Here is a 13,428-nt window from a genome sequence, read left to right on the forward strand (position 1 = left end):
CTCATATTAAATTTGTTGATTGGCGGTTTATTCGAGTCGGATCATACTAAGGATATTAGACGAGAGATGTAAGAAATAAAACAAGATAATATTTAAAAGGTTTTTATTTACCGTATAGATGTATTACATTTGTAATAATGAGCGTATAATATGTACAACCAAGTATTTACTGTACAGAGCAGAGCTATATTATATAAGTTCCCTATCTTATAAACTAGAGGTCGTTAAAACCAAATAAATGGCCTGAAACCGAATTAAGAAAGTATTTTAAATTAGGACAGCCATAAAGCAATCAAATTAACGTTTTATTCCACCGTGTTTTAAAATGTTTTAATTTGTCCCTAAAATATTTTAAATTTATATGCAAGAATGACCTCTAGTTATAAGATGAGTAATGATACTAAATATAAAATTATATTAAAGTATAGTGTGGCTACAACATTGGCTTGTCTTTTAGAGTAGACCTACTAACAATTGAACCAGTGGCAGGCAAAATGTGTTCATGAGGCCAAATAACTATTTTATAGGAACATCAAAAATCGTAATGAAATTCTTGACTTGAATTGATTACTACCCAATTCTTTTATTAATATAAAGACCTATTTGTCTACTTTCTTACTGCTAGATCAAGGTAGTGTCCTTGTTTGCTAAGCTTGGTTCATATTGGATGATTACGGCAATGCATCGAGTTGTACAAATCTATACTTATACTAACTAATTATAAAGCTGAAGAGTTTGTTTGTTTGTTTGAATGCGCTAATCTCCGAAAACTAATAGTCCGATTTGAATCATTATTTTTGCGTTGCATAGTGCATTTATCGAGAAAGGCTGTAGGCTATAAAACATCACGCCACGATCAATAGGAACCGACCAGTGCGGGTGAAACCACGCGGAAGTAGCTAGTCCAATATATTATGGTCTCGCTTTGTCTGATTTTTCCGCATATTCGACGGTCAATTCAACTTGATGAATAATCATATTATCTATTATAGACCGAAAGTGGGCTATGGTTTGGTTTGCTTACCAACTGGCACAAATGTAGGAAGAGGCTTTTTGGTCCAATCACTGTAGCTATCAAAAATTTTATGACCAATGGTGTGACACTAACTAGTTCTCCATTGGACGAAAAGACGAGAGGTTCACGTTAGCTCCATCTGGTGAGCAAAAACGGCAGTTCCAATTAAATAATTTAGAGAGCCTAATTATTGCCCACCACTGGTCTAAATTAGGGTTTCGGTGCATATGCACATAGGTCATATAAAATTGCTATTTGCTATTCAATTTTAAAAATGCAAACGATTTTCTCCGGTTTGTTATGTTGGAAATATGTAGGTCATTGTTTTATACATATTTATTTATTATAGTGAATTTTATACATAAATAATGTTGGTAATCAAATTATGGAAACATAAATAAATGTATCTATATATATAGTTAAAATAAATTAATACATAATTTCAAAGTTCATTTCTAGAAAACTATTAACGAATGAGTTTTGATAAAGTAAATATGAAAATGGGCATAGAATGTAACCTATTTTTAATAGCTTGTGCTAAATGTAACAACCATTTAAAAAATCCTACATTTGTATCGATATTCTTGGGGGATCCTTTAAGGTAAGCGTCCACAGGCCCGCATCGTACGTATTCCGTATGACGTCATCAGCACGCATCGCATGTAAGCATTGCCGATGATGCGGTCCGTACGATGCGGATCAGTGGACGCAGTTGTATGAGTTTCTATACAAGACAAACTAAAACCCGATGCGTGCGATGCGTATGACGCGTACCTTTATAATGTCCTGATTTGATGTCATCGAGATCTCTTTACAATAAAAAATATCATTAATCATAAACATTGATAGCAAATTCGCGTAAGAAACATAATTATAAAAAATATGCTAGAAACATAGAATTGATAACCTCCTTTTTATAAGTCGATTAAAAATAATATCTTTTTAAAGGTTAATGGTAAAGAAAATAAGACAAGCTGATTTGAATTTTATCTATTTTTTAAGAAATTTTAACACAAATAGAGAAAATAAATAACATATAAGAAAAGAACTGTATTAAATGACCAATGAAGATGTAATAGAATTGACTCAGACCATATATACAAAAGTTACTCATAATATATAATACCTGTAATAATATACATATAGTAGTATATTTGAATATATAGCACCATTAGATATATGGCAGTAGGTAGGTATGATATGTACATAACTACATAGATACAGTAATTATATAAATGTTATACAATGATAAATATAAAATATTATAATTTTTAAGGCGAAATCTATTATGAGCCCTGGTATGGCTTGAAATTAATCGAGTGTCCTCGTATAGTTTACATAAATAAACTTGAATTATATGATATACTTGCTTCAAGAAATGAGTACATGTATATTGGATAGACGTTTTTTTTTAATTCAATTATGATAGATTCATTATAATCTATCTTTATAGATTTTTAGGTTCACTCAAATTATTCTTTATTTGATTATCTGGACTTTCAGAGACTATTACTTGTGAGTTTGTTTCGGCAATTTTTCTCAGAGTAGTCCGATAGGAAATGCCGGCCTCATCTAGTTATTTAAGAGATTGACGTGTAAAAGTGTTATCTTATAACCAATTTGTGAATATAAATATAATTTATAGATATGGGTTTATAAAGTGTTTTTTAAAACACAAAAATTTACATATTAAAGGACTTCTTGACAAATGATACATTTTTATGGTATTACTAGCAAAACCCGACGAACTCCGTTTCGCCACCAGACGGGCTATTTTATCGATTTTATTCAGTTTTTTTTTGCTATAAACCTCACGGCGCGCAAGACCTTTCCAACGAATGCAAAACCGTGGAAATCGGTTCGTGCGTTCTGAAGTTATAGCGTCAGGAAGGAAAACCCGACTTATTTTTATATAATAGATAATTTATTCAATTTATTTTTAATGGGTTACGTACGAATAGATGTTAAAACTAAAAATTTTGAATATAATTCTTTTATTTACACTTTTTTTTATAATTCTTATACGCCTAACATATTATTATATATAGCTTTTTATTTATTACTAACACCAAACCTTTGACACATGTAAGTAATATCATTCGATTTTTTTCTTAATTATTTTTTTTATACCTAAATATTAGGAACCAAAAAATTTCAACAAAAAATGTTTAAAAGACACCAATTTGACACATTAAGTACATATCATACATCAAATTTAACATATACTTTTTTACCTAATTCTTAATTATAACATGAATAACATATGTTTTAATAGAGATATTACCCCTTGCCTCTTATTGATTTCTTAATCCACACATTGTTTAAAAACAACATAAAAAATAGTAGAAAAACTACGTTTTTGAATGTTTATAACTATCATTTTACTTCTATAAAATTCTCCTTGAAAAAGTTAAAAATAAAATATAATTAACTTATTCGACAGCTGTTGACAGGTTCTATTTATGTTAACTAGAGTTAACATTAACTAAAAAACACGGTTTAATCACGCGGCAATCAAGTAGGCACGCTGCTCATGATAAAGAGTCCCTCTGTGACTCAAAACTAGTAGAGCTTTTCTCCATTAAATATACGTGAGTAAACCGTGATTCTTAGTTAATTTAGTATGTCTCACGATAGCAATTATAAAAATAGAGTTAACATGTTTTTTTTTATATTTTTTGGTCTTGAACTTTTGTCCCTTTCTAACTAAGTAACTATCCCGATCCAGAGAAAAAGATAGCAATAATCTAGTTGGTTTAAAAGGAGTAATTTCATGCCTTTCCCAACAAAAAGCATTATTTGAGAGCCTTAGTAATATTCCAAAAATAATAACGAAACAAAAAGGCATTTTTTTTTAATTTTTAGGCGGCTCATTTTTAATAATACTAAATCAACAAAAAATACTCATCCAATTTCAATTCCAAACATAAAACAACAATTGACCGTTTTTATCACAAAAATCTTTCTTTATAAAAGAACACATTATATGAAAAAAAAATACATAAACATTAATTATTTTTCTATTTGTGCTTCGTATTCAACTTTAGTAATTTTATTACAAACACATTAAAGCCCCAATCGCACAAGAGGTTTTTAACGCGCGTCAAAAAAAAAACGCTCAAATAGAACAAATACTAGTAATGTTCAAACATCAGCGTTTATGAAACGCGATGTTTTTATCAAGCAGTTTAGTATCATTACGCTAAGCATTGGGTTTTTAAGTCTCAGAGACAATGAATAATTACATAAACTAATCCTTAGTAACGATTTTGTATCGAAAAAAATTGCTAAGGACTAGGTTAAGTAACCATTAAATGCCTCTGAGTATGGCGGTAAACTTACATTTTGCAACGTTGCATACTTGCGAACGCTGAGTTTTAACGCGCGTTAAAAACCTCTTGGGCTCTTGAGCCCTAACTAACGGTCTGTGTTAATCGTAAAGAAAGATAGACAATATTATAAACATCGACGGTTAAGAGGCGAATTGATCTAAGTGTATTTTTTTTTCGATATTAAGTGTTACGAGGAGAAACATCTGATTTCAAGGAGAAAAATTATTATCGCAAAAAAAAAATCGCATAGATCAATTAGCCTTTCTACTATTCACATTTTCTCGACAGTTATGCCCGTTTTTACTAACATCTCCTTAAATAGCCCCCCCACATTAAACGCCATGGGGGGGCAAAGTGACCGGCGCTAGCAGAGGATTTGCCTTCAACAGATTTTTCTTGGCATTCATAGTCTTAAGCTAAGATAGGTGACTATTAACAACATTTTGGTTACTAACCTAACCTAACAGCACAAATAAGGGGCTAGTTTAGTTTTTAGGTGTATTTTAGTTAAGAGATGGTTGGTGAATACGGCCATTAATGTCGAGAGTTATGATACCTTGTAATAACAGAAATCACAAACATAATTATATTATTATACTTAGTATTCTGTTTAGCCAACATTATTAAAGAGAATATAACAAACACCTTTTTCAATCCCTTATTTATTTGTTTTATAATCGATATAAAGTTTTTTATTGCATGCTGGTGATTGGGTTGACGAAACATTTTTAACCGACTTAAAAAATGATTATTGTGTTGTAGAAAATTGTGCTTGGATTATGTCAAAATGTATATAAAAACATAGCCATAGGAAAATTATTTTCCTTTATAATGTATTTATTTAATTAAATTCTATATTGCCAATGATAGTATGCTATTTCTATAGTAAAGATTATTTAAAAAAATTGTGACCATAAAGACTTCCTGAGATTTTCTTAAAATATATTTTTCTGATTTCAAAACATGGCAGTGTCTATTTGAATTTCGAAAACATATCCTTTTTTTGTTTTTAATTTAGAAAACAATCAGCCAGTACATATTTTAAATTCAGAATGCTTATTAAAACTTACACAATATCCCCAAGATGGCGGTTTGGGCGCTATTTTGTTATTTTTTTGATATTATTCTTATTTTTCGGAAATAATTCAGCTTGCGGTTGATGCGTAGCGGGATAACTCAGGTAAGACCATGCCCACAGCCTGAAAGAATTGAGCAATCTAACATGAGCTTGTTAACAACACCGTCCGGTAGTCGGAAGCATGGAAAGGTCTGGAAAAGGATGGGTGGGCAAAGATTGATCATTGACCAAAGATCAACTCGTTGTATAAGTCTTAATTGTCTGGAATAATTAATAATGGTGGGGAATGGTATTTTATTGCAAAACACGAAGACAAATAATAGAAATAATGGTACTTGACTATAATTGAATGGTAAAAAGGATGATTTTAGTAATACATTTTTTTTATTTTAATTCATTTCTTAGGTAAACGGTAAAATTCAATTTGGATAGAAAGAAATTATCAAAAGCAAAATTAATAAAATAAATATCTTAAAAATCTAAATCTACCTACCTGTCCTGTCAGAACTTCAGAAGCAATGACAGTTGAGGTGAACTGTCAGATGTCAAAAATAAATAAAATAAAAAAAACCAATTCCATACCTCATTTTCAGCTCTTTCCTCGTCGCTCTGGTACTGGACATCCAGTTCTGAACTGTTCACGCTGTTCTCCCAATCTTCTGACGATTCTACCGATGACGCGTCCAAGTCCATTTCAGCTAAAGATAAAACATATAGCTATCAGTATCAACTCATATCTGTATAATGCTCTTTAAAATCGCTATGCGTAATAGTAACCATGTCCGTAAGGACTGGAGAAGCCACATCTGATTTTTAAAATCCTAGTTACACTTTTGGGACATTCTGTATACAATTAATAAAAAAATAATAGTCCGGCAGTGTGCGACATTAAACGTCATTGAATACATCTAGCCATAATGTAATAAAGTGGTCATCATCAGCTGCTTTGACAATTTATAGTTTTATTTTTTTGATCCTATTTATTTGTTCTATGTGATTTATTTAATTGCGGGATCCAAGACAATTATTCATGTCCCTGGGACGCACCGGACTTCACTATTCCGGTGTTTTTTTGGTTGTATCTACTATAAACCCTGGCTTACAGAAGTTGCAGCAAAAAGGGAGGTGATGGCGGGCTTGTCCCATAAAGAAGTTACAGTTTAAACTATTTAAAAAATCTTGAATTGGTGTTACATAGAATCTTTACCCCTTTGCCTACCCTTACAAGAACAACTAGACCTAAGTGTGCAAGAATAAACTATTTATAGTAAGCCTTACCAATAACCATAGGCTCAGCATGCCTATTGGGCGGTACAGCCGGCAGCCGCAGCGCGGTGGCGTTGATGGCCAGCGCCTGGGCCGCTCCGTGCCGACTGCTGCTCGAGGGTTGAGGGGACAGGTCGCCCAGTGTACCGTCCGGCGATGGTAGCTCTTCTGCGTACCTTACTAGGGGATGTTCCTGAGAATAAATATTTAGATATAAATTCGACCAGGGGCCTTAGTCTGCTATTACAAATGTGTCACAATGGTCGATCACTGATCAGTGCAAGAGAGAATAAATATTTAGATATAAATTCGACCAGGGGCCTTAGTCTGCTATTACAAATGTGTCACAATGGTCGATCACTGATCAGTGCAAGAGGGACGGAGCTATGTGGGTTGTATAGCTCCGTCCCTCTTGCACTGCTCAGTGATCGACCATTCTAACACAATTGTAATAGCAGACTAAGGCCCCAGATACATAATTGGATTTATCAAATTCCAAACCAAAATACGAATATCAGGCTTGATAATGTTATACTCCTAATTGTGCAGTCTTTTTCGTGCCTTTAGGCTTAATTTATTCTGTCTCCTGCATAAAATTCACCGAAGGAAGTGGAAACTATCGTTTTCTTTTCTTCTCTTCTAATTCATTTCATTGCGGGATCCGAGACAGTTATTCACGTCTCTGAGACGCGCTGGACTTTAATGTTCCGGTGTTTTCATAGTTGTATCTACTGTAGAGCCTGGCTTACAGGTGTTGCAGCTGTTTTGGGAGGTGGTTGTTGAAACAAATGGTACTTACGGGATGAGATAGTTCACATATCGGGTTGTGGCGAAGGTCGATCATCTCCAGAACGGAAAGGTAGCAAGTGTCGAAGTCCGCAGGGAGATAGGATATCTGCCAAATAAAAATAAACATAATGAATTATCAGTATACATAATTAACAATACTCTTCTTACAGTCGGGTAAATATTCAATTGATTTGAAGGGTTCAGATGCTTCAGTCTTGAGGGAAATAGTGACAATAGATTTTACAGATTGTCAAAGGGTTTACAATCTGAAAAGGCAAAGTGTGTGTAAGGATAAAGTGACGTTGTTCATCAGGCTTTATCCTTGCCGTAACCGTATCGGAACCAGCCGTGAATGGAGAATCCAGGAGTCGTGGTCATCTTCAGCAGCAAAATACCATACCGGGCAGGGCCAGTTTAGAGGACACTGCTGTTCGTAGTTTTAAAACATAGCAAAAGTTGTCTAGCTTTATGGAGATAAAAGCCTACGGAGTGTTAGATTTTTACCTCACTAAAACCACCCTGGTGGCCACCCTCTGCACCTGTAAGGGGTATCGAGTCTTTTAAATAGACCTGGTATTGAGCCCCATGGTGCAACGCCTGTTACGGCACATCTCTAGGGTTTAATACATAGCCTAGGACCAATTTAGGGCCTTCAAACAAAGGTTTTCGTTGCTCAACGATTTTACTGAGGAAGTCAACAAAACGAGTTGTTTGTAGTCATCAAATTAAACAGGGCGATAGCGCGCAATAATAAAAATATATCATTGTACTTCTGTATGTATTGTTTATGTATTTAACACCGATATTATGTATTACGGTCATGTTTACATAACATCAAGTAAGTATATGAAATGTGACCCACTTGTACACAAGGTATGTTATAAATCTCATTCAATATTTATTTTGTCATTCTTATAAGGTTACCGGAATTATGCTTCTTTCGCATTACGCTAGCAATTAGTCCAGTAGCGAATACATAGTAGCTCTCTCTCGCTTCTGTCCCAAAATCGAAGCGAGAGAGAGCTACTAAATATTCGGTACTCGACTAAAATGCTAGCGTAATGCGAACAAGGCATTTAGTAAAACAGAGTTAAGTTTCGGAGTGTAATATAGTACGTATATCGTGACGTCATACGATATTTGAAATCAAAATATCGTCGAAAGGTCATTTGAAAAGGATATTTGAAATCAAAATATCTAGTCTAAAAATCAGCTTCATGTTAATTAGTTAACTTTTGGAAATTGAGTCACACTTTGCCAGAGTGGTGAAACAAATTCGGAAGAGCATATTTGGCTTTTATTTCGCACCAGCCCTCTGCTGATCTGTGAGCCTCCTCGACATATGAATCTTTGCCATTTAAGTAGGTACTCTTCACGCTTAGTAGGCAAGTTAGAAGAGGCTAAAGGGTTTGTTATGTTCGGGCCACATTAATGGGAAATGCCATTAATTATCGTGATAACTAATGTGGTCCCACAGTTAGAGTGTATTGCTGTCCAGTTTTTTTTTTACATTTAATGGGTCGACGTTTGGCCGCTATCTCACCTGATGGTAAGTGATGATGCGGCCTACGATGGAGCACGTCTGCCCGTATGCAACCTATTCACTCAGGATTTAAAGACACCCAGGCATAGACGTAGGGGGGTGTTGGGGGTTTAACCCCCCCCCCCGAAAAATGCGTACCTAGACATTACAGAGCGTTATTTTTCTAGTTAGTACATCCCCTGTTTGGCAAAGGTCTCTATAACTGTTTTTTTTTTGGTCACACATTTAATGAACTTGAAACCCTCCCGATACTAAAACCTGGCTACGCCTATGCACCCAAGTCATACCCATCAGGAAACACAGACTCAGTTTCTGTCAAAAGATCACCAAGTACAAGTAATATGGTTGTAACATAGTAATGTTTACATAATATTGTTAAACGAGTGTTGTATTACGAAAAATATTGAATTCTCACCAGCGTGCCGCGCCATTGTTTTGTAATAAAGGTCATTGTTTTCAATTACAAGACATTCTTTAATAATATTGCAATTTGCAATTCTCACGACGATGATTTTCAATTTTCATTATTTTTATAAAACTTGTCATATTATAGATTTTTTATAATGGTTTTTTACGTTGCGTTATACATCTTCTACCCTACCCGAGTGAGTGTCGAAAGTGCCCTCTTAGGCACTAGATAGCGGGTTTACTCCGGCTCGAAAGGCAGGAGTAGGAACGGGGTGGTTATCAAAAAAAGGATTAGATCATATGTATAGATTTGATAGAGACTCAGGAGCAGTGTTCTCTGACAAAACGGACTGTCACGAACTATTGATTAGGTACATGGTCACACATAGGAGTCTTTACGCAACCAGCGAAAAGACCCACATTGCTACACAACTAGCCATTGCGATTGTAACAATTGAGACGGACATTAACATTAAGCTACTTATCACCCACACAAATCTATACGCGGAAGATATAAGTGCAAGCTATAAACGTATTTAAATACATAGTTAAGTAGGTAGCTAGGACAACTTATTGTGATTGTCACTTGAAGGTCACGTGAACTCTTGCAATAACTAACTAGTTATTATTATATAAAAAGATTTTCTTTAACCGACATAGATAACCCGGAGTTGCGGACTATCTAGCTACCAGAGGTTTACCGGGGCTTCGGCTCGACAGGCAGAAGAACGGGGTGGTTTTTAGTCAGTAAGAGTCTGATATTCCCTCTCACCTCGCCCTGGCGAGAGAAGTAATTGGATGATTTTCCCCCCACAAAACAAAAGATAACCGATTTAACTAAAAATCACGGTTTACTACACGTATGTTAATGGAGAAAAGCTCTATTACTTTCGAGTTACAGAGGGACTTTTAGCGCAGCCTACTTACCACTATTACAGTAGGTACAGTAGGCTGCGAGACGTCGCTGTGTCTGCTCATGATGAAGAGTCCCTCAATGACTCGAAATTAAAAAAAAAATATTATGGTATTTTTAGTTTATTTAGTATGTCTCACGATAGTTATTACAAAAATATAAATAACCGATCTTTATCCAAAATCAACCAAACTGCCTTTGCTCTACCAAAAAGGCAAGTGAATAAAATTTATTAAAAGAAATATTTCAATAGAAATCGCGCAGCCGAAACTATTCATAGAAAGCTGAAACTTGACATGTAACCTTCATTCTTTCATTTCAGCTCTATTCAGCATTCTATGACCTTGAAGGGTAGACGTGAGCACCAAGAAACCTGACATTCTTACTGACAGGGAAAAAAATTAAGAATAATATGAATTCGCAGATCGGGTGCTTTTCCAGCAGAGATGTGCTATGCTATGTTGCTGAGGATGCGTTTGGCTTCCATCAATGAATCATATTCATTGGTACACATAACTTAACACTGGTGGAAACGGACTCAACTAAGATATGTTTTTTATAAGGAAAAATGCAAGCTATATATTATCGATAAATCGAATAGTTACTCAAGCAGTGCCTCTTCTATGTTCATAGCATATTTTTCTTGCACTGCTACATAGGGGAAGCATATTAGTAGAAAAAACTCACATAGTTTCGTGGCTTAGCTAATACTTCTTAGCTAATCCTCGTAGCAGTAGCTACTGGTGGGAAAGCACCGAAGGTAGTGAAACTTACAACATTTATGGTAAATTTTAACAAATAAATACCTGATTATTATTTAGCTGCAGGAACATGAGGTCGGGACACTTGAGTATGGAGACGGGAAACTCCTTCACCTTGTTGTTCTTCAAATTGCAGTGCACTAATGACTCCATACAGTCCATTGTGTCCGGTAATGTTTCTATGAAATTGTTCTCTAGTGTTAGCCATCTGAAATAAAATTTTATATGATCTCTCACATCTTTATTTGATTTGTTTGGACTTTAAATGAGTTTGTTTCGGCATTTCTTCTCAGAGCAGTCCGATAGGAAATGCCGGCCTCATCTAGTTATTTAAGAGATTGACGTGTAAAAGAGTTACACTGTAACCTATTTGCAAAAATAAATATCATTTATAACATAATGGCTTGCGTTTTCTTTACTTAACCCACTTTATTTTTAAGTAGGTATAAATATCAGTAGGTATACTGCGGACTTCTCCATATTTTCCTTAATGCTTATCCATCCAAAGATTGTTTGTAAGAGATTACTTTTTAGTGATGAGACCGCCCATTGTACTATCAATTTCTAAATGTTTGCACTTTGTGTTTTTATGGAGTGCAATAAAGAGTTTTTTTAATCTAATCTAATCTAATCTTTATGATAAGTTCCTCCTTAAATGGTGCAACAAGGAGAGCTAAAGAGATAGGCAGTAATATCCTAACTTTTAATGGTTTAACCAAGATCCACAAGGTGCATGGGAATTATTAAATTGGAGATTAAAAGGATGGCCTTTTTCCAGCACTCCAGCAGTGGACAATTGGACATATTCTAGTTGATGTAGTTATGTGTGTGTAGTAATAAGCTTAATGCATATTAGATATTTTCATCAAAACTTCATATGAATTGTGTAATATTATGTGTATCTCTGCTTACCCCATTGGGGCAAAAGATATAATCAAATGTTAATGTTATGTATAATTGGCAAGTTTATAACCATAGCTTAGCAATAAAGAAAACACATAAAATAAAACTGTGCTCAATATTGAAGTCAAGGTTGAATCTGGATTATTTAGTCAACATACAACTTGTTTGACTTTGAGCCCAATCATTGTAAGTCAGAACAGATATTAACAAATCATAGATAAAAACTTTTAAGGCCAAATTCAAGGTTCCATCTTTTTTCTGTACCAAAACCTTGAACTAAGTATAGGCAAGGAGGTTGTTAATTATTAAATGAGACTGTATGAGGTCATTGCTTGTGCCTAAATAATAATGTGGAATTAAAAAAAAAAGATTTGTGATCTATGAATTATTACCTAGTTACTTTTTCATACTGTTTTTTTTTATGTTGATGATAAAATAATGCTGAATAATATTATATCAAGCATAATTAAAGAGAACTAAATAAAAAATAAAATGTAACATTCAACGTTACCACTTACTTACCTTAGTTTAGTTAAGTTGGTGATTTCTTCAGGAAGAGCAACCAGCTCATTTCCCCGAGCGCCGAACGTGTCTAGTTTCTCCAACTTCCCTATTTCCTTGGGTATCTCCCGCAGCTGTATTTTGTTGCACCAGAACGCCTCCAAGTTTTCAAGTTCACCAATTTCCGGGATCAAAACCTTCAGAGGATTGTAGCTAATGTTTAAATTCACCAAATTTTTTAAGTTACCAATCTCCGGCGGGAGATGCGTTATATTATTATAATCTAGCGTCAATGTTGTTAAGTTCACTAGCTGAGTTATTTCCTGCGGGACCACTGTTATTTTGTTTCTATGCAAATACAAATGTTCGACATCGGAACAGGTGTAAAGCAAATCCGGGATCTCAATGATTTCGTACGCGTTCAAACTCAGCCGGGATTTCTTTTTGACTATAGCCTGTTCGATAAGGGCCAGTATATGGTTTTCACGAATAAATTTTAATATTGCACTCATTTTTGTATCTATTTTTGGTTACATTTCTATTGCGTTTTTGAATTTGTTGTGAATGTGACAGGTGTGCCTAGGTCGCAAGTTTATGGTAAATAAACATAAAAATCTGATTGAAAAACACCAGAGCAGGAAAGGGAGATCAAGTTACTCTTGGCAAAAAGAGATAGAAATAAAACATCGTTGACAATCAGGAAAAGAGCTGGAACGCAATCTTGACATTATATAACTGTGTGTTGCAAGCTTTATAAAATTATTTGCTACCTTTTATAACTAACTAAGTGGAACCAACCTAAAATAGAAACTTGTATACGCAGTCAAGTACAAAGTTATTAAATAATATAAGGCTACTGTAAAAGGCCCATGAACAAATGCCTATTAAATATTGCAGCCAGATTATGAGAACATTTTCA

At 34.4% G+C, this 13,428-nt stretch overlaps 1 protein-coding gene across 2 annotated transcripts; it reads right to left on the reverse strand.

Annotated features, from left to right (window-relative positions):
* Nucleotides 1-88: 88 nt before the first annotated feature.
* On the reverse strand, nucleotides 89-13,119 carry LOC118277024 (uncharacterized). 2 transcript variants are annotated; one of them, XM_050699796.1, is made up of 6 exons: nucleotides 12,531-13,119; nucleotides 11,151-11,313; nucleotides 7,491-7,586; nucleotides 6,704-6,884; nucleotides 6,008-6,123; nucleotides 89-5,546 (listed from the first exon to the last, which is right to left on the reverse strand). In XM_050699796.1, exons 1-6 carry the CDS (start codon nucleotides 13,019-13,021, stop codon nucleotides 5,493-5,495), a joined length of 1,101 nt encoding a protein of 366 aa, XP_050555753.1. In that variant the 5' UTR covers nucleotides 13,022-13,119; the 3' UTR covers nucleotides 89-5,492. The 2 variants fall into 2 exon arrangements, with proteins under 2 accessions (XP_050555753.1, XP_050555752.1); XM_050699795.1 differs by having other exon boundaries at nucleotides 89-5,564.
* Nucleotides 13,120-13,428: the final 309 nt, after the last annotated feature.

Source organism: Spodoptera frugiperda, chromosome 17 (genome assembly GCF_023101765.2).
Source record: "Spodoptera frugiperda isolate SF20-4 chromosome 17, AGI-APGP_CSIRO_Sfru_2.0, whole genome shotgun sequence".
NCBI lineage: Eukaryota > Metazoa > Arthropoda > Insecta > Lepidoptera > Noctuidae > Spodoptera > Spodoptera frugiperda.